At 47.1% G+C, this 24,763-nt stretch overlaps 1 protein-coding gene across 2 annotated transcripts in view; it reads right to left on the minus strand.

The window, feature by feature from the left end:
* Window positions 1-150: 150 nt before the first annotated feature.
* The window catches only part of DISP3 (dispatched RND transporter family member 3), a 43,695-nt gene continuing 19,082 nt past the window's right edge, over window positions 151-24,763 (minus strand). Inside the window, exons 3-21 of one of the 2 annotated variants that reach the window (XM_064730564.1) lie at window positions 23,832-24,051; window positions 22,168-22,304; window positions 21,226-21,360; window positions 20,205-20,365; window positions 18,633-18,772; window positions 17,816-17,961; window positions 16,279-16,440; window positions 15,540-15,701; window positions 14,510-14,632; window positions 13,400-13,536; window positions 12,685-12,866; window positions 12,133-12,263; window positions 11,078-11,250; window positions 9,833-9,959; window positions 8,678-8,823; window positions 8,087-8,246; window positions 6,997-7,110; window positions 6,001-6,167; window positions 151-5,096 (exon numbers count right to left, since the gene is read on the minus strand). In XM_064730564.1, the coding sequence (XP_064586634.1) occupies window positions 4,734-5,096; window positions 6,001-6,167; window positions 6,997-7,110; window positions 8,087-8,246; window positions 8,678-8,823; window positions 9,833-9,959; window positions 11,078-11,250; window positions 12,133-12,263; window positions 12,685-12,866; window positions 13,400-13,536; window positions 14,510-14,632; window positions 15,540-15,701; window positions 16,279-16,440; window positions 17,816-17,961; window positions 18,633-18,772; window positions 20,205-20,365; window positions 21,226-21,360; window positions 22,168-22,304; window positions 23,832-24,051 (3,086 nt within the window). In that variant the 3' untranslated portion in view covers window positions 151-4,733. The remainder of the gene's footprint in view (window positions 5,097-6,000; window positions 6,168-6,996; window positions 7,111-8,086; window positions 8,247-8,677; window positions 8,824-9,832; window positions 9,960-11,077; window positions 11,251-12,132; window positions 12,264-12,684; window positions 12,867-13,399; window positions 13,537-14,509; window positions 14,633-15,539; window positions 15,702-16,278; window positions 16,441-17,815; window positions 17,962-18,632; window positions 18,773-20,204; window positions 20,366-21,225; window positions 21,361-22,167; window positions 22,305-23,831; window positions 24,052-24,763) is intronic. The other variant, XM_064730563.1, reaches the window with a different exon arrangement.

Raw genomic sequence — 24,763 nt, forward strand, 5'->3', positions numbered from 1 at the left:
AGCAGCAGGAGCAGAAAATCCTCTGCACTTTAGGAACTGGTTCTGTGGCCTCATCCCCTCTGCATTCCTGGCACAACACAGATGCTGTCAGTGCGCTCTGGCTGTCAGCATGAACAGTGATGTGGTGATGAGTGAGGGACCCAAACGTGCGAATGTCAAAATCTTTTTATTTACAACAGTCTCCAAAAAATCAGGGAACACTGAAAATAGTGAGGGTAGGAGACAACTTACAAAAGTGACACGCATACATCAGGAATTGTGCTACATCACTCTGGGCACTGACACTCTAAGGTCTGCACACAACATGGTGGAATGGCAGCGCCCTCCCTCCCGCTGTCCATGGGGTGTTTATGCCTCTTCCCCCTTGTACTTTGAACCATCTTTCCTCCCATTTTGAACCATTCTCCCTCCCATTTGTTCTGCTTCTGCCTCCAAACCTTTCTTTTCCTCCAAACCTGCTTGTTGCTCTGCCTCCAGCCATGGTCACTGCCCCCTTCAGCAACTGCCCAAAGGAGGAGCAGAGAAGAAAAAGCCAAAACCTCAGGATGGAGACAGGCATTGAAAGATGTCCAGCTCTGGGTACTATCCCAGGGATATATACTTAGCAGAAGCCTCTGAAATATCTGTAAACTATGGCTTACACGCTGTCAGGGGTGAGGAGTGATGTTGGAAGAAGTAACCAAGACACTGAATTTGTCCTGCCTGGCAGCAAATCAGTCTGCACAGCTTCCTTGCTGGACAGTGTGGGAGGATATATTTGTGTCATGGGGTTAAACAAAAAGCCTTTATAACCTTCCAGAAGGACAGGCTGGAAGCTCTGTGAGAAGCTGTTTAACTCCCTGGCTTCCTCTGCCTAAGGAAACTCTCAAGACTTTTCCAGCCACTTTCAGTCCAGACTCTGTGAGCACCTTAGGCATGAACCATGGTGAAGGCTGAAGCTTGTTTAGCAAGACAACAGGGCTCAGGAGATGGTCTGTGAGACAGAGGAGTCATCAGGGAAAGAAGATAGGCAAAGATGTGGGAGGAATCTTTTAAGGTGAACATCTGCTCCTGGAACAGCATCAAATAGGTGAAACATTGCCTTTTATTGCTGTGAGCATCTGCCTTGGAGCACCAATTCCCAGCAGGGCTGTCAGCTCTGCCTCCACATTGCTCAGATGAAGCCATCCCTTTTCTTACCTCCATAATTTATGAGTATTCTGTAACCACAAAGTTGACACTGCCTACATGGACATGTCTACATCTGCCACTCACATGCTGTCTCCACGTATGCCTGGGGAGATCAGGATGTTGTAAGTGTTTTGCAGAAGGCTGGGCTCCAATTTTAAGTCTCTGTCACTCCAGTGCATGAGGAGAAAGCACCAGCCACGCTGAGCACAGAGCTGTGCAGGGTGAAGCAGTGATGGGGCAATGTCTAGTTAGATCTTAAATGTCATGGCTGTGTTTAATCAGGGTCTCAGGTTACAACATTCAGTGAGTCTTTGCAGTGTAAATCACCTGGGATCCTCTAAGGCTCTTCTGCCATCCTGCTACATCTGGTGTAAGTTCCTGCTCCTCTCTTTGCCTCAGTTTCCCTCCTGGAGGGGCACAATCTCCTCAGCATGCCTTTGTGAATCATTTGCACTTATCTGTGTCTCCCCTGTTCCTTCTGATTTAATCTAGCCATTGCATTCCCAGTATCATTTTGGGCAACCAAACCCAAGGTGATGCCCTGTTCCTGCTAGAGCCCTCCAGTCCCTCTGCACAGAGGGAGCTGTGCTGGAGAGGAGGAGAGACAATGAGAGCTTGTCCTTTTCCCTACCTGCTTCAGAATACAGGATGGACCCTGTCAGGCGCCAAGAACTCTTTGTTATTTTTGCCTGCAGATCAGAGACGCTGCCAGAGCAGACCCAAGAAACACACAAGGTTTTCCTCTATTTTAAAATTAATCTTTGCTTCCCCACAGTGGCTGAATGGATGTTCCCAGCATGGCATGTCCAGATTACCACTGCAGGTGGGTGTTTATGGAGCCTCTTTATAGTGAGAACAGACAAAGGATACCAGGGGCTTACACAGGCTTTCAACTTCACAGGATTCAAAGCAGATCTGTGCTTTTTCTTAAAGGCCTTTAAAGGTTTCTTCATACTTATAGAAGGAAGAACTTCCTCTAAGAGGAGTCACTCTCTTACTCTCTTGTCTGCTGACCTGGAAACATCCATCAGCTTAAATCATCCAAAAGAGGTTTGAGGTGTTTGCTAAGTTCAAGTCAAGCCACAATCCAGAGAATCCTTGGCCACAGTGCTAGGGACACCTTGCTGCCCCTGCAGCACCTGCACAGCCACACAGCTCCATGGGGCTCTATGGATATCACAAACACTCCTGCCCTCTCCAGTCACTGCCTCTTAGGAGAGCTCAGGGCTAAATCTGGAACGCAGATTTAAATCTGGGGTTAAATCTGGAGCACAGACATAGGGAACAGCAGGGCTTGCAGAGCAAGGATGGGGCTAAACTGTGCACAGCATCCATCAGAGCAGCACAGTCTGAGGATAGTCAAAAATCCTTTCCAGAACTGTGGCATTCACATTCTCTGAAAGAATCCTTTTACCCAGGATTTTTCTCCTGGGAAGCTTAGAAGCCTCAGAGAAAAGGAAAACAATTCTTATCTCATTTGCTTCTCCTGTGTTGTGCTCACATGTGGAATGTGTCTGGAGATTGTTTACCCACAGGTGATTGTTCCATTGGATTCTGCTGGGAGTTGTTTTCACTCTTTGGCCAGTTGGTGCCAAGCTGTGTTGGGACTCTGGAAAGAGTCACGAATTTTCATTATTATATTTTTAGCATTCTGTAAGTATCCTTTCTGTATTCTTTAGTATAGTTTAGTTTAGTATTCTTTAATATAATATAGTATCATAAAATAATAAGTTAGCCTTCTGAGAAGATGGAGTCAGGTTCATCATTCCTGCCTTTGTCGGGGTAATACAATACAGAACCATTTACTCATGGGCACAGGGTTCATTATGAAGGAGCTGGTGCAGATTAGAGGTAGGTGCCAAGAAAACATTTCACACTTTGCAGAAAGGGATAACTCAGAAGCTCCATGGGATAGCAAGGAGAAACCAGGCCACTCACATTCTGCTCTACTCACATTCTCACTACCCTCACTGCCTGTAGCAGGATTACTCTGGAGTCTGCCTGGAAACAATAAGAACTCCTCTCTTCAGCTTGGGGAACCTACTTTAGAAACAAGTATTTGACCCAGTTTCACAGGGATGACAATGTGTAAGACTGGCAGGGATCAAAGCAGGGATGCCCTGAGCCACGGAGAAGCAGCTCAGTCTCTCAGCAGTGCAGGCCCCACAAACTGGCTGGCAATGGGGTTGGACTTCCTGGAAGTTTCATCTTAAAAAGAGAACACAAAGCCACCAGACATGAAATCTGCAAAGAAATTGAGTTAGGCTGCTTCCTGGCCACATTATTCTGCAGGCACCCTTGTAAGTAATGGCTAATGCATCTCCCAGTGGGCCTGACCCTCCCCTCCTGCCAAGGATCAGATGTGCTGTGCATTAATGCACACTTAGCTATTTCAATTTTAAAAATACGAGAGAAGCAGTGATGCTTAAAATGCACTTGTTAATGGCAGCAGTTTGTGATTTCATTTTAGTTTAATACCAACCATCTGCTCAGAGCAGACAGCAGCTGCAGCTCTGGTGCCCGTGGGTCTCCACTGAGGAGGGTTTCTGTGAGCTGCCACAGAGGATGCTGTGCACACCACCAGGAATGGGCTCTGCCTTGTCCTCAGCCAAGAGCTGTGAGCAAAGAGCTTTGCAGGGACCCCTGGGGTCTCTTTTCTCTCCACCAGGAGAGGCAACATGGGGAAACTGGGCATTGAAACTGCCTTGACCTCACTAGTGGGATGAGGGAGAGGAGGGCAGGCTGCTGAGGGCACCATCTGCTTCCTGGTGGCTGCTGGCAGACACATGAGATCCCAAATTCCCCCAGAAGGAAGGGGAATGCTTTGTGTCCCAGCACCCTCTCTGAACCATGACAGCAGGGCCACTGCAGGTGGTGCCACCCAACAGCTCTGGTTTGGATCCCAAAGTGACACTCAAAAGTGCAGCAAGTTCACTGCTGGTCTGGCATGGGTACAGGGCCTGGCAAAGTATCCAGATAATGCTGTCCCCAGGCCTGTCCAACAGCTCACTGCTGCTCTTGGAGGCTCAAGTAAGGAGGCACAGGCTTGGTGTGGGAGCAGGACATCACCCAAGAGTCATCCTTACAGTTCTGACCCTGGACAAGGGAGGGGAAAGACAGAGGGAAGGGTTTTTGAAAGGATCAGATGACCTTCCCAAATTCCCCCATTTTAGCCTTGTGGGTCCAGAAAGCCCTGTTTGATAAAAATAAATTAAAAGAAAAGAAAAAAAGAAAGCAGAAAGAAAACTGAGAGAAGGAAAGCTCCTCCTCTCCTATTCATGGGCTGAGGCATTCCCTGGGCAGCCCTCACTTTCCATCCATCACTACCCATCCATCACTACCTAAAATAAATACAAGTTTCGAGCAAAACTCATTAGAAAATAAAGTGCATCTGCAATTGAAAAACTTCATGAAAAAAGGGACTCTTTTTTTTTTCCTCTTTGTTTTCCTTACAAAAAATATTCTTTAAAAAGAAAAGAAAAAACGAAAAGAGCGACGCGGCTCTCTCGGCCTGGCGTCTAGAGGGCCGTCCCATTGGGTCACACAGGGCTGTCCCATCAGGTCTAGAGGGCTGTCCCGTTGGGGAGGGGGATCTTAAACCCACTCTTGAGCAGGGCAAGGCAGATGCAGAGAGCCAGCAGGCCAGCCAGGAGCACGGCCAGCAGAGCCTTGAGGCAGGAGGTGCTGCTGCGCGTGAAGGTGCCGGGCGCCATGGTGCTCAACAGGGCCGTGCTCACAGTCAGCGTGTACAGGATGGACACTGCCGTGTTGAGGGCCACGATCTTCCCAAACTTGGCAAAGGGGGCAATGATGCAGAAGAACAGCGGGACGGTGGCAATCAGCGTGGTGGTGGCGCTGGAGACGATGGCCACCCCAACGTGGCGCACGGCTTCCATTGTCCTCCACTGCCGGCACGCCGTGGGGTCCTGGGGAGGGACAGCAGCGTTAGTGTGACAGGCACAGGGGGTTCATTGATATTTTAGGGTTTGGGAGGGTGGCTTAGCTGACAGAATCCCAGTCTGGGACAAAGAGGCTGTTTGAGTGCAGCTCAGACATTTAGTGCAGTGCTATGCAAAGAGCCATTGGGTCAGAGTCACAGAATCACAGAATAATGAGGTTGGAAAGGACTTCTAAGATCATGGAGAGGTGGCTTAGCTGATAGAATGCCAGTCCAGCACAAAGAGGCTGCTTGAGTCTGTACTCAGACTGTCTGTGCTCAGACATTTAGTGCAGTGCTATGCAAAGAGCCATAGGGTTACAATCACAGAATCACAGAATAATGAGGTTGGAAGAGACCTCTTAGATCATCGAGTCCAACCTATGCCCTAACACTTCAATTAGACTATAGCACCAAGTGCCATGTCCAGGCTTTATTTAAACACTTCCAGAGATGGTGATTCTACCACCTCCCTGGGAAGAGCATTCCAGTACTTTATTATTCTTTGGGCGAAAAATTTCTTCCTAATATCCAACCTGTACCTTCCCTGACAAAGCTGGAGGCTGTGTCCTCTGGTTCTGTCAGAGACCGACCCCACCTGTCCACAACCTCCCTTCAGAAGAGCAATAAGGGCACCTCTGAGCCTCCTTTTCTCCAGGCTGGGCACCCCCAGCTCCCTCAGTGGTTCCTCACAGGGTTTGTGTTCCCAGCCCCTCTCCAGCCTCGTTGCCTCCTCTGGATGTGCTCAAGCATCTCAACATCCTTCCTAAACTGAGGGGCCATAGCTGCACACCACACTCTGACCCTTGCCTGTCGTGTGTCCTGCATCACAGCTGAGTGCCAGGGAGGCACAGGAGGAAGGAATGCCAGGCTGTAGGAGGAACAGAGCTCACCTCAGCCTGCTGGAGAGGCAGGTTCTCCCCTGCCAGCAGGTATCCCTCCACCAGGTGCACGCAGTAATCAACAGAGGAGCCCACCAGGATGGAGAGGGAGATGGCTTCCACAGCTCCCATCTCCCAGCCACACCAGTACATGATGGTCACCACCAGGCACACAACCCCTGTGGGAGAAAGGTGCTGTTAGACAAATGTAAAGGTGTCACAGACATCTTTTATGAAAAATCCTTTCCTTAGGATTTTTCTTCCTGAGAAGCTGAGAGGCCTCAAGAACACAATGTAAACAATGGTTATCTGCTGCTGTGGAATGCAACAGGTGCATCTGTGATTGGTCTCATGTGGTTGTTTCTAATTAATGGCCAATCACAGTCAGCTGGCTTGGACAGAGAGTCCAAGCCACAAACCTTTATTATCATTCTTTCTTTTTCTATTCTTATCCAGCCTTCTGATGAAATCCCTTCTTCTATTCTTTTAGTATAGTTTTAATATAATATATATCATAAAATAATAAATCAAGCCTTCTGAAACATGGAGTCAGATCCTCATCTCTTCCCTCATCCTCAGACCTCTGTGAACATGGTCACATAAAGGACTCTGGGGCTGCTGCACAAGCCATACCTGGAGAAGTTGTTTTTCAGTTTTCTTGCAGTGGGAAATTCTGAGACCTTTTCTTCTACTTGCCACACTGGCAGGCTTGTTTGGCTGTGCTATCTTTGTGCTTGGTAAAAACATCATCTTGTTTGGGGTAGGTTTATCTTTTGCTCTAAGCCATAAAAACCCCTTCTAACCAACACACCCTTTGCCTCCTTGGTTATCCAGTAAGACTGGCTCAGCAATTCTTTTCTTCTCTATTAAAACTTGCTTCCATCTCTCTTCCTTCTTCAGATTCTACATTCAAAAACTTTTCTGCCAAGCACACATATCTGTGAGACTTTCTTGTCAAACTTTCATCCTTCCCAGCAAAGCCGGACACATTGGAAGTGGTGTTTTTACCTAGGATGCTGAGCAGCACTGGCAGCAGGAGGAGGATGTGTGTGGTGAACACTGCCACAGCAGCCACACAGATGACCAGCGAGAGGACAAGGCCGTACAGGGCACTCTGCACTCCTGGAAGGAAACAGCCAGCTGATATGAATCCTGGAAGGTGACAGCTGCCATGGCAAAGGCACCATGTTCCTGCTGGCAACAAGGCAGGCAGGGACTCACACTGGGGAAGACAGGAGGGGGAGAATGAAAGTGGAAAGAAGGTGATTTGTCTGAACCCAGGACATCCCTCTGGCTGCCCTGGATGGCTCAAGCCCTTGACAGGGGGCTCAGAGACCTTGGCACAGAGCCCAAGACCCCTGTGCCTTCCATTTTAACCTATGGAAACAATTACCAACTTTGTGCAAGGAGTTACAAGCCACAAGAGTTTGAATAGAATAATAGTGAATTTATCACCAGGTGAAAAAATATAATTTTAGGGTTTTTAGAATGGGGGTTCAGGAGGCAAGATGGAGGAATCTGTGTGTGTCCAGTTTTTCTCCTTCTTCTTCTTGTCCTCCATCTTCTGCTGGGATGGTGGCACTTTTGGATGGGTTTAGAGTAGAGACAGACTAACATAGGTGATAGGTAGTGGAAAATCATTGTAAATAAAGTACATGTAGTTCTTAATATAAAAAGCCAACAGCACCCCAAGGGTGGTCAGTGTGCCACAAAGCAACCTGCTGGACAGATCTGAGCAGGTCAAAGAATGGAATACATAAGCAAAAAATAAACAGCCTTGAAAACAAGAACAGAAGAATCCTGACTCCTTCTTTGGGTGCCAGACTGGGAAAAAAGACTCTCTAAGATATCTTGGGGTCATCCTGACCAGAGACTCCGAGAGTGATTGGATTCTTGAATCTCACACCAGCAGGGCTGAGTCCCTTCCCTTGCCTATTTCCTTGGGCTTTGCCTAATTTTGACAATACATGTTCAGGCTTTAGGAGTTTGCCCAGCAATGGCAAAAGACTGCAGATAGAACCCATGCCCACCATATGGGATGGAGTGTGCTGTGAGGATGTGTCAGAGAGCATGGGAGAGAAACACGGCAGTCACTTGCCTATAATCTCCATGAAAATCTGCTTCCAGTGCTCACAGGTCTGGAATCCGTGCCGGAGAGCAGAGCCCTCTGGGAAGAGCTGGAGCTGCTGCTGCAGGAATGTCTCCCACTTCAGATAGTCAGCATATGTCTGGAAGGATGATTTCCCCTTGTAGGTTGTCTGCAACAAGATAAACACATCACTCATGGCCTGCTCTTTGGGCAGGCTGTGTGTGGACTCTGGAAAGAGTCACAAGTTTTCATTATTATCTTTTTAGCATTCTGTAAGTATCCCTTCTGTATTCTTTAGTATAGTATAGTATTCTTTAATATAATGCATGGCAAGGGGAAGGGCAGAACAACCAGCTCAAGTGGCAGCACCAGGCAGTGGCATTTGGGCAAATCTGCCACCAGCGTTTTGCCTGAGCTAATTGTGGTGTGAGCAGCCACTTCTACCAACTTGTGAGTGCAGGCATCTGCCTGCAACAAATGCTAATAAACACTAAACGATGTCTGCAAATGGAGGTGGCCAGTGCAGAAAGAGCAGAGCTAAAGCCCCAGAAGTCACAAGATGAAGCTGTCAGCAGAATGACAATGTTCCCATGTGCTCACCGACTCAAAGGCCATGGAGATCCACTGCACCTTGCCATCCTTCACCCCCACTGCCCCATGAGAGAGCTGCCCTGGCAGCAGGTTGGGCTCAGGGATATTCTTGCACTCCGGGTGCAACATCTGCAGAAAGGAGGAGATGCTGTAACCTGGAGAGAGGGAAAGAGCAAGAGATGGAGGGCAGAACGGGGAAAGGAAGCACATTGGAGCAAAGAGATGAAAAAAACCCCAACCAACAACCCAAAATGGGAGCCCCAAGAGAATCACAGGACCCATTTGTCCACAGCTGCTTCCCCTTGCCACTCTGCTTTGCCAAAACCCTTGAGGTCTCAGCATCACAGCTCCCAGCTGCTGTAGCTTGAAAGGACACTGTCACCAGCATGGGACAGGACAGTGCCACTGCTGTTTGTCCCCAGGTGTCAGGAAGCAGCACAAAGAGCAGGTGCTGAGGGGCTGTCTGCCTGGCCTGGCAGGGATTTGCTCCAGGCATGAAATTGGCTTTTAGCCTGAAGCCAACATACAGTTCCCAGGCTCAGCTCCACAAGCTTGTGACCTCTGAAGTTGGGAGAGATGGTCACTGGTCACTGGTCAGGTGTGCCAAGCCACAGGGACAGTGAGTAACCTCACTGCAATGAGATCAGGTGTGAGATCATTGCTATTCAGGAGCTACTGAGAGGATATTTACTGAGTTAAAAGATTGTATCTCAAACAACACCCATGACTAGAAAGAATAAATGCAATTCTGTTCTTATCTTTCTGGATTAACTCCCAAAGAATATACCCAGTGTCTTTGGCATTAAAGAGACCATCTTTCTTTATTTCTTTATTTCTGTCCCAAAAAGCACAACCAATGACACGTTCTAGAAGGGTCAAGCTGCCTTGGGAAGAAAAGGAGACTATGACTAGAAAGAAAAAATGCAATTCTTTTCTTATTTTTCTGGATTAAATCCCAAAGAATAAACCCAGTGTCTTTGGCATTAAAGAGACCACCTTTCCTTCCTTCTTTCTGTCCCAAAAAGCACAACCAATGACACGTTCTAGAAGGGTCAAGCTGCCTTGGGAAGAAAAGGAGACAGCAAGAAGCAGTCCCCCTTTCTGTTTGCTGCTGAGGACCCCAAGCAAGCACAGGCAGGGCTGCAGAGGAGTTGTCTAACCTACCCGAGGGCAGGCACTGAGCCCCTCCGGGCTTCACCAGCTCAGAGTTGCTGGCAATGGCTTTGCAGAGGCGGCACAGGTTGCCAATCTCTTTGAAGAGGTCAAAGCTGTCATCGTAGATAACACTGCCCTTTCACAAGGAGACACAATGACAAGAGCACCACACGTGAGACATGCACACAGCAACTGGCACTGCAGCTTCCTGCCTGCCCCTCTGCCTGCATTTCTCACTGCCCCTGCAGAGGGAACAGGAAAAGGCTGGCTCTGCACAGCACCCCCAAACCACAGAGCAGGAAGAACAGCAGAAAGCTGAAGTGCAGCAGCCAAGCTAAGCGTAATTTTTCTAGGGAATGACTGTCACGTGTCAAGGTATGAGATCTCACAGATAAGCTGTCACATTTAGTGACTTTCCCTAGAGTAACTGATTTTTATTTTTTGTTAATACTTCATAACAAGATATATATTATAGAAAAATATCAGTTCCCTCAGTCTTGATTGTGTAGTGAGATTTTATGCTGCGCTCAAGATGGGCTTGCTTCGAAAATCCTCAAGAAAGCCAGGTTTAGACTCAAAATTAGAAGGCTATATGTTGCACTCAGAGGGATTTTTTGAAAAGTCTGAAGTGTTTTTTCAATAAGGACTTCCTGATCTCCATTATTTTATCAATTTGCTTAAACAGAACTGTACTGGCTCATCCCAATGCTACAACCCCTGCCCTTCCATCTGTCCAGACTGCTGGACCACCCTGGGGGCTGTGGGTATTAACTAAACACCATCCAGAGAGCCTGCCCCTCACTTGCCAGCCCCCAGCATGCCAGACCATGAGTGTGGCATTCACGTTCTCTGGAAAAATCTCAGCTTCCCAGGAGATAAATCCTGGGCAAAGGAAAGCCTCAGAGAAAAGGGAAACAATTCTTATCTCATTTGCTTCTCCTGTGTTGTGCTCACATGTGGAATGTGTTTGGAGATTGTTTACCCACAGGTGATTGTTTCATTGGATTCTGCTGGGAGTTGTTTTTATTCATTGGCCAACCAGGGCCAAGCTGTGTTGGGCCTCTGGAAAGAGTCACAAATTTTCATTATTATCTTTTTAGCATTGCGTAAGTATCCTTTCTCTATTCTTTAATATAACATAGTATCATAAAATAATAAATCAGCCTTCTGAGAACATGGAGTCAGGTTCATCATTCCTCCCTTCAATGTATTTTGTTTGTATTTTGGGGCACAGAAGCACACCACCACGAGTACCATGTCTCCAAGAACGTGGTTGTCCTGGCGCCTGGTGCGGTTCACGCCTCTGATCCCAAACACCACAAACACCATGGCTCCAGTGTCCACCAGCGGCCTCACTGCTGGCTTCCCACAGCCTGTGTTCATGCAGGGGTTAAATCCAGATGTGGCTGACAGCTTTGCTTTGGGTGCTGTTGTCAAATAGAGAGTAAAGGTTGGTTAGTTGTTATAGTAACTTCGAGCTAGGTCTAATGAGCTCTAGGAGGTCTATAACACACCTAACAGCTCAGCTACCTATGGAGGCACAATAATCAGCAGGATGGCTTCTGCTGCAGTGTTGGAAACAAAAAAGGTTTAATAAAAGGCAAAATAACAAACAGAAAAACTGAGCCAGGTATTGGAATCAAATACCGACATCACACCGCAACAGCCAGGTGCCAAATCTTCTTGCTTGTGGTAAAACACTTTACAAAAACCAATAGTTTCTTTGTTTACTCCTTTTTCTAGTTATTGTCCAAGCCAGACTTTTTAGCTTCTGCCTAATTAGCTATCCTAAGTTTGAGGTGAAGTTTCCTGAGTCCTACGAGGTGTCTTTTCACTTAACCGAAGAGAGAAACTTTTAGACTTCTTTCCTTTAAGGAGACAGAAGAGTTTTGTCACTCTGTCAACCAAGAACACTAACTACAATTAGCATCCTGGTTTGATAAGGAAGGGTTGATTATCTGAAGAGTGGTGATGAACTGAGAGTTGATTATCTGAGGAGTGGTAGCTTGATTGAGAATCCAAGGCTTTGTCTCACTGTGTTGTGTTGGAAATTGGGGAGAGGAGGAGGAGGAATGTTTTTGGAAGGTTTTCATTCTGTGTGTTCCTTTTTTATCATATTGTAAATTAATAAAGTTTTTTCCTTTATTCCTAACTGGAGCCTGCTTTGCTCTATTTCTGGTCACATCTCACAGCAGACACTAGGGAGATTATATTGTGCCAGCCTCAAACCATGACAGTTGTATTAGATGGCAAGAAAAGGTCCGATTCTCTGGATCTTGGCATGTTTGAGCAGGGCCTCACCAGCTCACCTTTTTCACTGGGGACATAGAGGATGCCTTTGGTGGGTCCATCTGGGCTGGAGCTGAGCAGACAGCCTGGGGGTGCCACACACACTCGGCCGTGGTAAGGGGGCTTGTGGGACTGGGCAAAATACAGTTTCCTGTGCAGCAAAGAGAGTTTGTTATGGGGGAACAGAGGGAGGGAAGATGAAGCATCCAAAGTATTGCATGGCAACAGACATTCTCAATGGTTATATATATAACCATTGTATATTCTGTGCTGCCCATTCAGCCCAAGAGTTCAGGTGGGTAAGGGCAAGAACCGGACCAGGAACATCTTTTTGCCACTCAAAGAAGCTCACTCACAGTCTCTCAAGCCTTTTGTTAATGATCTCAACCATCACGTTAATGATGCTATGGGCCTGCAAAGTGACTGCAGAGATGGGGCATACATGCAGCAAGGCAAATTCTAGAGCCATGGATGTCACTGATTGAGGGCAGGAGTAGCATCAGGCATCTCAGCTCAGCCTCTCAGCTGTGCTGTTTCTGTTGCCTTGTCCAGAAGGGTTTTTGGAAGGTTACCGTGTGCGCTGCTGCTCCTTGGAGGCCACGTAGAAACTGAAATCGAACTTCCAGCCCCTCTTGGTGTCACAGGACAAGGTGGTCATCATCCACTTCCTGGGGCTCATCTGCTTAAGCAGCCCTACTGTGGACACACAAGCTGTCAGCTTCCTGGTGAAGTTACCGAAAGGCACTCTATACACCTAAGCAATGGATTAATGAAAACAGACACTTAACTCCACAGGGTTGCAGCCTCTTGCACATTAGCATCACACTCTCCCTTCCTCCCTGAGCACTGGCACAGCCACACGGAATGAGCAGTGCAGGCACAGTCAGCCCCCAGCCTGCCCCTTCCCAGTGATGGCCAGTGTGTGACAGTCCCCTTAATACCCTCATTCCCAGTGGTATAAATGGTATAAATGGTATAAACACCAAGGCTAAATGGTGGCTGCTCTGCCCAGGCTCAGGGACATCTGCCCTACAGACACCCACAGCTTTGCTCCCATCACTGACAGTCACCTCTCAACAGCAACAGGTGAAGTCTTGTGGCACTCCAAGCCATCATCCTGGATGATGCCAAGCACGATCCTTCTGTGTTATCTACCCTACTGCAGTGCTCTGAAAAGGTCACCCAAAGCTACACAGGACCCCATGGAGAGACAGGAGGAGGCTCTTGTGCTCACCTGCTGAGTGCTGCCCTCTTGCTAGAGGGGTGCAGCATCGTGGAGTGACTTACCTGGAATGAAGGCACCTCCCCATCTCCTGGTGACACCATCTGCCAGGGCGCAGGGACACTGGCGTTGAGTGAGAATCTGTAGATAGCTGGTCTTCCCTTGCTCCTGGACTTGGAGATATACACAGTCCCCTGGAGCTCTGAGGAAAACAGAGGGCATGAGGTTTGGTTTGGTGGCACTTCTCAACCAGCAAATCCTACAGATGCAGACAAAGGAGGGATCTTATGGTTTGCTGTCTGCTCAGCCTCTGCCTTCTCCCAGCACAGTACATCTTTCAAAGGCTATCACAAATACATCCTGAGCTGCAGTAATTCCTGATGGCTTATTGATTCATGTCATCTTGGGAGCTGGCCCAAAAACTCTTTTATCCTCAAAATCCCCTGCAAACTGAATTTACTCTCCTCGTGACCTGCCAACAAGGTTGTGAACAGGACTGGGATGTAAAGCTTGGAGTTCCTAGCCCTGTTCTCAGATCAGAGAGATAGGACACTAGATGATACTGCCACCTGGGTTATAGGACCATGTCCTAGAGAGCAGCAGGTGTTCAGGGAAAGGGGGATTCTAAAGATGCCCCATATTGTCACAGGCATCTTTTAAGAAAAATCCTTTCCTTAGGATTTTTTCTCCTGAGAAGCTGAGAGGCCTCAGGAACAAAATGTAAACAATGATTATCTGCTGCTGTGGAATGCAACAGGTGGATCTTTGATTGGTCTCATGTGGTTGTTTGTAATTAATGGCCAATCACAGTTCAGCTGGCTCAGACAGAGAGTCTGAGCCACAAGCCTTTGTTATCATTCCTTCTTTTTCTATTCTCAGCCAGCCTTCTGATGAAATCCTTTCTCCTATTCTTTTAGTATAGTTTTAATATAATAGACGTCATAAAATAATAAATCAAGCATTCTGAAACATGGAGTCAGATCCTCATCTCTTCCCTCATCCTCGGATCCCTGTGAACACGGTCACACCACACACCCAGCACCAACCTAGGACTCAGTGGGGCAGGCTCTGGAGAGAATTATTCCCATCAGCTATTCAGAGTGGTTTAGTTTGTACCCCAGTGGATCCTTGGGCCCTGGATGCAAATGTGGCCAGAGCCACCATGCTCCACTCACCTTGCTGCCCTGCATCACTCATGCTGCCTTTGCTTCCCCAAGGTGAACCTGAGCCCCTCTTCTTTTTTTCCAAGGAAGTTCGGATGTTGTTCTGCAAACTGTGGGGCTTTTCCTGAAACAAACCTGTCCCACAAGGTTAGTCAGGGAGGAAGGAGTGAATGGGAAGAGAAAAGAGGTACCAGGCCTGTGCACACCACAGACTCAGCTGCTGAATACCAAACCCTGAGCAGGCAACGCAGTGCCACAGTCTCTGGGCTGGGCACTGACATGATGTCGCAGACATCTTTTCATGAAAATCCTTTCATTAGGATTTTTCCTGCTGAGAAGCTGAGAAGCTTCGGCAACAAAATGCAAACAATGGTTATCTGCTGCTGTGGAAGGCAACAGGTGCATCTGTGACTGGCCCATCTTGGATGTTTACAATTAATGGCCAACCACAGCCCAGTTAGCTTGGACTCTCTGTCCGAGACACAAATCTTTATTATTAATTCCTTTCTATTCTTAGCTTAGCTAGCCTTCTGAGATGAAACTTTTCCTTCTATTCTTTTTAGTATAGTTTTAATGTAATCTATATCATAAAATAATAAATCAAGCCTTCTAAACATAGAGTCAACATTCTCGTCTCTTCCCTCACCTGAAAACCCCTGTGAACACCATCACAACATGAGACCAGCACTTATGAGTAAAAATCAGTCAATTTTCATGGTCTGTGAAGCGATTGCTCCAGAAGAAATATTCAGGTAGTTCATGGCTAAAGCAGGAAATATTTTATATTTATATCTAAATACTAATCTAATATCTAAATCTGTATAATATCTAATATCTAAATACTAATCTAAATATATCTAAATACTCCACTCCTACAGGCAACTCAACCATCCAATTCCCAACTTGAGCCTCCTTTCCACGGGGTCCATCCAATAAGGTATTTGAACATTGCAGGTGTCTGCCTCACATTTCAGCTCTTCCAGCCCAGGGCTTGGGCCAGGCTGGAGCGCACCCACCGTGGTTTGGGAAGCAGTGCTCTCACCTGAGCAGGTGATGCAGGAGATCCCCTCAGCACTCAGGTTGTATTTCAGATCCAGCAGCACCTGGATGTTGGTGTCTGGCCGGAACAGGACTGGAGCACGGCTGGCTGGCTGGAGGCGGCTGGCAAAGAATATGGACAGCAGCAAAACCAGGAGAAAGAGCCCTGCAGGGGGAAATCTGGGTAAGCATGGGATCCTACAAGCACTTCAGACATGCTCAGAGAGCAGCAATGTGGTAGAAAGATGGTATTTTCAGCTGGGAAAAGAACAGCCACTAAAGCACACAGGGCTTTCTTGTAATAAGCCCCATGCCTGGAAAAAATTCCATCAGGAATTGCCACTTTGGATCTGAGTGAGAAGAAAGGTATGACACCAGCACTTATGAGTAAAAATAGTCAGTTTTCATAGTCTGTGAAGGGATTGCTCCAGAAGAAATACTCATGCAGTTCATGATTAAAGCAGGAAATACTGTTCTAAATACTCCACTCCTACAGGCAACTCAACCATCCAATTCCCAACGTGCACCTCCTTCCCAAGGGGTCTATCCAATGTCCAATGAGATATTTGAACATTGCAGATGAGCCCCCTTATGGACTGTTCAGGAGCCCTCTCCCACTGTGTTAGAAGACATTTACCATGTCCCTTTTCCCAGCTCTTGTGACTAATAACCAAGGCTTGGAGAGAGATTGAAATGCCAAACCCTCTAAAATCCATGCAGATTCAACTCCCCTCCTTGCTTACCCACAATCACCCATCTGCTCTTCACTGCAGACCACAGCACCCAGTGCTCCAGCAGCTCCTGCAGATGAGTTATCAAGTGACCCTGGCTGCTCTTCTCTGCAGAGAGCTGCAGATTTTCTGGCATCACAGACACCAAGGGGACATCCCCCATTTCCAGGGAGACTAGAATAGAGAGAAATCAAAAGCAGTCTCAGTGTCATGAGTGTCTCCCAGAGCTCTCTGCTCTCCTTTATCAAATCTTGTGCAAGGTGCTGTACAACTCAGTCAAGCTAAAAAGATGGAGTAAAACCCCAGCAGAGGCAGTGACTCCAGGATGTTTTAAGAAGCATCTTTGTCAAGTCACTGCCATGCAACAGCTACAGATGGAACTCCATATCTCAGTCCAAATCTATGCTTCAGGCTATTCCCTGCTCTACCAAACCCCACAAACACTGTCCATAAGGTCACAGGGACACTAAATGCTTCTTGGGCCAAACAGAATTTCTTCCTGTCCCACTAAATATGCCTTACTGCTAATTACACACAGCTGATCTCTTCCTGAGTGCAGCCTGGCTCCTGATTCTCTTGGTTCAGGGATGCCAAGGGAAATGCCCCCTTCTCTACGTGTGAGAAGAGGGCACTTGCTGTGTGTTGGGGAAGATGAAACAGGAAAGCCTTATAAATAGGATTGCCTGGCAAAAAATTTTGAGAATATGGAAACTATAAGTGAGATTGAAATGAAAGCAAGCTTTGAGATACCTCAGTTACTGAACAACTGGAAAACAATGGTGTGGCTGCTGAAGGTGATCCCCTTTTGATGGAACAACACCCTCTGCTTGCAGACAGGCCCAAGGGTCAGAGCAGACCCTGCAGCTTGGCAGAAGGGGCCCAAAGAGGAGTTTTTAGGGTTTAAAATGTAACACAGTGTGGTGATGTAGTGATTCTTATAGGCTGTATGGAAGAGATTCCAGCGAGTTTTAAAAGCCAAGTACAAGAGAGCACGACCCTGTAAGCACCTTTTTCTTGGGCTGGAAGGATTATCTCCTGCTAACAACAGATAGGGAATTTCTGGGGTTTTGTTCTAGATTGCTTATGTGATCTCAGGCAAGTCACTGCCCTCTTCACACCATGATGAAGGAGCTGCTCTAGGGGGCTGAAGAACAACAGTGTTCTTGCTCCTGCTTCCCAAATACAGTGCTCCAAATGGCAGGGAAGAGGGGAAAACTTTGCTCCATGGTGAGCTGTCCTGGTGTTATGGATTAAATGTTTAGTGGCTATTTCCATGTCACAATCAGTGAATTCAGACAGAAATCAGACCACAGTGGACTCAAGAGAATTAGCAAACTAGTTAAGAAAGGATGCATTGACACCCAATAAAGATCTCAAAGCAAACTTATAAAGAATATTGAGTCCTGACTCCTACACCCTCCCATGATGACACCATCTCCAGCTTAAAATTCAGGGAACTGAGGCAAGAACCAGTGTCAGGGGTAGGGGAAATGCAGGATGAGCAGGGCAGTGTGATCCCCTAAAGGCACAAACAGCAGAAAACACTTACCAGGCTCCTCCTCCACGCTGAGCAGTGGGATGTCATCATCCAGGTAGGGAAGGGTCTCTCTGCCTGCTCTGGAGGGGGCTGCTGGGGCAATGAAGAGATCTTCAGCCAGGTGCAAGGCACTCTTTTTGGTGCACTTCTGACTGCAGCTGGATTGAAGCAGGAAAGGAGACAAAGGCAAGGGTTTAAAGCCACATACCCTGTGAGGAGTTACCAGTGGGCTCCTTCAGTGGCAAGGAGCACAGGAACAACCTGCTCCAATTTTTTGGAAAGACAAGGAGCTGCCAGGAGCAAATTCCATTGCAAGTGCCGAGAGGGCAGGGGCTGGGCTGCACACACAGAGCAGGGCTGAGCCTGGACACTGGTGCTGAGTGATGGCAGTTTCAGCAGATCATCTCCCTGCTAATGAATAAAATCATTCAAGGTCACCTGCAGTGCTGAAGAGCAGGGGAAAAGGAAATGTGCTGAGTTTCCAACACAAATTTCCACATCCTGCTCACAGGCAGGAGCAGTGGGGACCTGTCTGCCTTGCATCTCCACCTCTTGAAGGTTTAGCTGTCATTAAGAGCTCAGAGGAAACAAATGGTCCAATACTCACTCCATGGCATTCAACCAAGAGAACTGACTGAGAGAGAATGAGACTGGGACTTGACCCTTCCATTTTGCTCGGATCTGGAAAGGCAGAACTTAAATTTCCCTTCTGTCAGAGCCAAAGCCAAGCTGCCTGAGGGGAATGAGGATAAACTGAGATGACAGGGAAGGAATTTGCAAACTTGGCTGCAAATTCCACAACTTCCCACCCACAGGCTCCAGGGCTCACCTGGCTTGGCAGGAGCTCTCTAATGGGGACACATAGAGGGTCCATATTCCAAGAGCAGCTGGCATGGTGAAGAGCACAGCTACCCAGCAGCAGGACACAATCAGGGACATGAAGAGTCCAAAGTCATGCACAGCTGGGATCTACATGAAGAGAGAGAACATGGGATTGGGATTTGTAAAGGCTACAGCTGGTCTACAGCTACACAAATAATTTGGCCATGACAGACACTCAACCAGCCTAGCTTGTTAGAGAAGTGAAGTAAACAAGCCCCCAGACACAATACTGATAGGCTAAATTCAAATTCAAATAAGGGGACCCCAGCCAATCCCTTTGAATCAGGAATGCACCCATTTCATTGGCCAGTTAGCTGGGCAGAGTTAAGACCTTTGTCCAATCCTCTCTCTATGTGCAGGAAATTCAAAGCCCCTATAAAGGAGGGTGGGCTTCAACAAAGGTTGGCTGTTGTCACATGAACTTTGCAATGTGTGTACATCACATTTCTGCCTCCACCATCAGCAACAAGGATCAGCTGGGGCAAGGAAGAGATGTCTAGAGGAACCTGAGAATAACACATGCTGACCTCAGTCATGAAAATCAGCAAACCTGCTAGGTAAAGCGCTGAAACAGAGCCCGTTTGATCCGTGGCACATGGGGTTGTTGGCTGGAGACAGAGACAACACAAACTCTCAGAGATGCATGTGACAACAGCAATGGTTTACTATGGAAGCCTCCTTATATAGGGGGTTTAAAACCCCCAGGGTTAGACAACTGATTGGTCTGGGTCTGAACACCATCCCAGCTCCTTTACCAGTGGTATGTCTGCATTCCAGAAGGAACATGACTGGATGAGATCTCTGTCGCCACATTTCACAGAGAAAAGCAAGGCACAATTCCTCCCAAGAATATTTCAGGGTTTCACATTCTCTGAACCTCAGAGAAAGGAAAAACAATTCTTATCATTTGCTGTGCCTGTGTTTGTGCCAAAGTAGAATGCAATATGGAGATTGTTTACCCAAAGTGATGGTGTTTTGTTTCCTTGGCTTATCAGGGCCAGGTGTGTGTGTGTGTCAGGACTGTCACTGACGAGATTCTGTGCAGTGGAGTGCATGGCAGATTCAGTTTAGATGTAAGGTAATATAATACAGAACAATATAGTATAATATAGAATAATATAGTATAATAAAGTAATTAATTAGCCTTCTGATGAGATGGAGTTCTCCTCATCATTCCTCCCTGCCACGGGGGTTGACCTGTTTCGACAGATCTCTGTTTGAGTTTCAATCTAACCAATGACTGCTCACCCAGGGACTTGTTTTAATTCTTTTCTAGAATGAACCAGGCTAACCAAATTAGAATTCTGTTATGGCCAGATTTCCCTTGTCCAGCTACAGACCAGCACAGAAGTATTTCCTTGGATAACCCACTACCTCACAGCAAGTAAGAGACAGCCCTGTGAGAAGCAGTGTGGCAGCCCACTGCGCTGAAGGAGAGGACAGATGGTGCTGGCAGGCTCCTGATCAATCAGGCCCTTTGGCAGACATTGAAACCCCAAATTCCAAAGGCGCAGGGTACCTGAGAGAAGATGTTGGCAGCATATGCAGCAGCTGTGGTCAGGGAGGTGAAGAAGGTGGCTTTCCCTGCTGTCTGCACAGTGTGGATCATGCGCAGCCGCAGGTCCTTGAGGTGCGTGGCTTGGCGGTAGGTGTTGATGAAAACAAAGACATCATCAACTCCTGGAAAAAGACAGCAGGGATATTGGTGCTCTGCTCACAGAGGTGACACCTGCTAAAAATATCTGATTTCCCCCTTGTGAAAAATGCATGTGTTTTATGATTGGCTTTTCGCAAGTATTAAAGTGAATGTTCTATGTGTTGTGTTAGAAAGTAATACTGGATTAATTCTCTTAAGTACTGTGTTAAATATAGTTTTAGGTTATAACAAAATGTTAAAATAGAAACTATGCTATGTAAGATACTTTTTTTAAAGAAAGGACTCGCAGCGAGATAGCAACCACAGGACACCTGAATCTTTCAGAGAAAAAGAATTTATGTCATGTCATTGTTGCTCCATTATCAAAAGAAACAAACTTCCTGCCTCAAAGGCACTGTTAGGATTCAGAAGAAGTAGTTGACAATGACCAGACACAATCCTGTGTTTGAATGGAATTTATGCATCATGTATGAGGTGTATGAGTATGCAACAGGCTGTTGCTTTTAAGGGTTAATCATCTGTTAACCTGGGTCCTTTTTTGGGCTCGTGCTGCCCAGAAAGAGGTACCTGAACTGTCTGTAACTCTTTGTATTTATTGTCTCATATTGTCCTAATTCAATTTGTCCAAATTATTATTACTCCAATTGTATTGCTATTTTTTATAACCATTTTATTACTATGAAACTTTTAAAATTTTAAAAACAAGTGATTGGCGTTTTTCACACCCCTTGATATTTGAACTGCAAATATTAAATTTATAGGTAACAGAAAAAGGGCCTGAAAATTCAGTCTGGATTTGCCACCATCACCTTCTCTCCTGCAGACAGAAGGCAGGGCAAGGCAGCAGAGGTGAAGCACAGGCTTTGGGTAAAGATGAGCTTACCAATCCCCACGATGACAAAGGCAGCCACACCATTGAGGATACCCAGATACTGGATCCCAAACACGACGTGGTACAGGAACAGAGCCACCAGGCAGCTCAGCCCAATGCTGGCAATGCCAAAGAATGACAGAAACACTGCAGCAGAAAAGAAACACGGAAAAAAATAATATCTCTGGCCACCCCCAGCAGAACAAACACCTCCCATCTGCCCTGTTGGGACAGTGGTTCCCATAGTGTGTTTGTGATAACAGTTCAGGGAGTACTGCTTGCAGACTCCTTCCCACAAGGCTCATGCAAAAAATTACATCAAATTGATGCCAGTATTACCAAAACAAGCATTTGCATCTTATTTCTGATCTCCTGTGAGTCTTTCCCTCACCTGTCGCAGACATCTTTTTATGAAAATCTTTTCCTTGGGATTTTTTCTTCCTGAGAAGCTGAGAGGCCTCAGGGACAAAATGTAAACATTGATTATCTGCTGCTGTGGAATGCAACAGGTGCATTTGTGAGTGGTCTCATGTGGATGTTTAGAATTAATGGCCAGTCACAGTCAGCTGGCTTGGACACAGTGTCCGAGCCACAAACCTTTGTTATCATTCATTCCTTCCTATTCTTAGCTTAGCCAGCCTTCTGAGAACTTTTTCTTCTATTCTTTTAGTATAGTTTTAATGTAATATATATAATAAAATAATAAATCAAGCCTTCTGAAATATGGAGTCAGATCCTTGTCTCTTCCCCCATCCAAAGACCCCTGTGAACACGGTCACACTCACCCTGCCCATAAATCTCTGCTCTGGAGAATCAGACTTGCCCTTCTGCATGCTGCTGTGCCCCACTGCCACACTGGTGCCAGGGCATCAGAGTCTGTCCTCAGCCTTGACACAGAGACATTTGGCACATTTGGATTTGTGTTAGAACAGGGCAGCTGTGACCCCAGCGTACCTGAGCAGGAGGTGAGGATGTAGACCAAGACAGCTATGCAGCTGCTGCTGATGAAGGCCAGCAACATGTCATTGTTGAAAGTCCTCCTCACTTCATAGTCAAACAAATCTGTCCCTCCATACAGCACCTGGACTTTGCTGGGGTGGGGAGATGCGAAAGAAGAGGAATAGTTGAGCACAAAAGGAGCAGAGCCAGGTGGTTCAAAGCACAGCATCTCCTCCAGAGCCAAAGGAGGTCACTGCTCTAATAACCTGGCAGTTCTCTGAGAAAACACAGCAGTGAGAGCAGGTTGAACAAAGTTGCTGCTGGAGGTGAAATTCATACAGGGAACGAAAAAAATAAAGAGCAGGTCTGATATTTTTAAAATTCCTCCACTGCATGGTGGGTCTTAGGCACTAATAGACAGTTCCTGGAGCCTTTAAAGCCAATTCCATCTGGAATCCTAATCACTGCTTATTATATTAGCACTGTGGATGCAGGCAGAGGGGGAGATTAATCAGAAATTATATGATTTACCAGGTTCTGCCTCTGGAAGCAGGCTCAGAGCAAAAATAGCCCAACATAATTTAACCAGGACTACAACAATGCTGCACCATAGGAAGCTATCAGGGATCTGAGCTTTGGAACTGAGCCTTGTCCTCAATTCCTTTTTGGCCTGTCAGAATCACAGTGTGCTTTCCCAGCCCATTGCTGAGAATGCTCTGTGGGTGCCTGCACTCCAACCTGCTTTTGAAGATCAGCATCCCCTCATTCTGGGAAGCACCAAGACTCAGGGCAGTAGAAAGCTGGAGTCTAAGAAGGCACAGAGACTGGGACACACAGCCTTCTGTCAGCTGCCTGAGTCCTGGGATGCTCTTTTAGCTCTATTTTATCATCTCTATATCTCACAAGAACTGAGCAAAGCTCTGTTCAACCAAGACCTGGCAGAGAAAAAAGCCTGCGCTTCTTGAAACTTATCCTGCCTTGAAACTCCCTTCCCCACCTCTCTGTACAAAAAAGCAGAATTGCATCCACAGGTTGAGCAGCCTTGAGTAAAGACTTTCATCCCCTGCATCAGACCAGTAGTGGCCAAATTCAGAGCAGGAAGACAGCTCTGTTTGAGCTAGTGGAACTGGATTTGTAAGACAGAAGCAAAAAGATCCTGTGGAAAGACAGGCAGTAGATTCAAACTTTGTCCCCTTTTCATTGTCTCTGTTGGTGTCTCTGCATGTGGAAGTGGCAGTAATGAGAGCACATGAGTAATTTTCTGCCATGTATTCCCCACCATCATTCACAGCTCGGTGGCTGAGCCCAGTTTCTGTGGAGATGCTTTTTCATTTAGAACATTATGCCATGGCCACTGTTTGATTCTGACCAGTAGTCCAAGCTAGCATGCCAAGCCTTCTGTGCCTGGTGCCTTCCCAGTGAAGCCAAATGGAACATGGCTATCAGAGAATAGAATAGAATAGAATAGAATAGAATAGAATAGAATAGAATAGAATAGAATAGAATAGAATAGAATAATAAATTAGCCTTCCAAGAAGATAGAGTCAGATGCACCATTCCTTCCATTGTCTGGGAACCTTGCAAACACAATAGCAGAGCTTTTTCCCTGAAATGTCTGTTCCATCCTGTGCCCTTCCCTGCTTTGTGCACTCCCACCTGCCCTGCCCACCCCTCCTCACCTCGTGGACTGCTTGGCCAGCATGGCCACGTAGGTGATGACAAAGTTCTGGAACTTGCGGCGCTGCTCCTCCCAGCGATCCTCCACCGAGTAGTAGTTGGGCAGTGGGGCCCCAAAGAGGATCTCGCTCCTCAGCAGGGAGCTCTTCTTGTTCTCAGCAGACAAGCCCTCATCCACATACCAGTAGAACTCGGGGTGGGTCATGGCCAGCTCCAGGGATCCTGCAGGAGAAAGCAGTGCCACTTTTGTGAGGTCCTGATTGATTGTCTTGGCAAGGCACGGGATCTAGTGTGTAACAGGGAAACTGGGAGTCAGCCTGTCCTTCATCAGAGCAGTGCTGACTGCTGCTGCCCTCCAGAGAGCAAGGGAAACCTGCATTGCAAAGTCTCACATCCCACTGCTTGTGTTACTGCCCCCATGACCAACCTGAACTACAGCAGCCCCAGCCAACACCATCCTGATCAATACTCCCCTGCTGGAGGCTCTTTCTTCTCTTACACTGGGACAATATTTTCTCCATTACACCTGGAAGCAGAAGAACTAAGCAATGCCCATGGAAGAGGAGTCCTGGCTCTGCTGTGACCTGGCACCTCTGCCACCTGATGGTGTGAGGGATGCAGAGATGGAGGCACTCAGCTAGTTCTGACTAAGAGACACTGCCTATCTATTCCCAAAATCCAGTTCCCTAGAGTTTGTGCCAGAAAGACCAGAAACTGTGCTCTTTCCTGTTTTGGTAGCAGAACTGTTACTGGAGCAGATGGACCCAATCCTTTGCTTGTTCCCTGCATGGCTCCTGGACAGCTCCTCTGCAGCCTGGCTTGGAGACAGATGGAGGGTACATCCCACAGCCACAGCACACCCACAGACTCCTCATGAGTCACCTCTCTGTCACCACCCAGAGCCTCTGTTCTGCTAGAGGTGCACAGCACAAGG

Source organism: Zonotrichia leucophrys, chromosome 21 (assembly GCF_028769735.1).
Source record: "Zonotrichia leucophrys gambelii isolate GWCS_2022_RI chromosome 21, RI_Zleu_2.0, whole genome shotgun sequence".
NCBI classification, from domain to species: Eukaryota; Metazoa; Chordata; class Aves; order Passeriformes; family Passerellidae; genus Zonotrichia; species Zonotrichia leucophrys.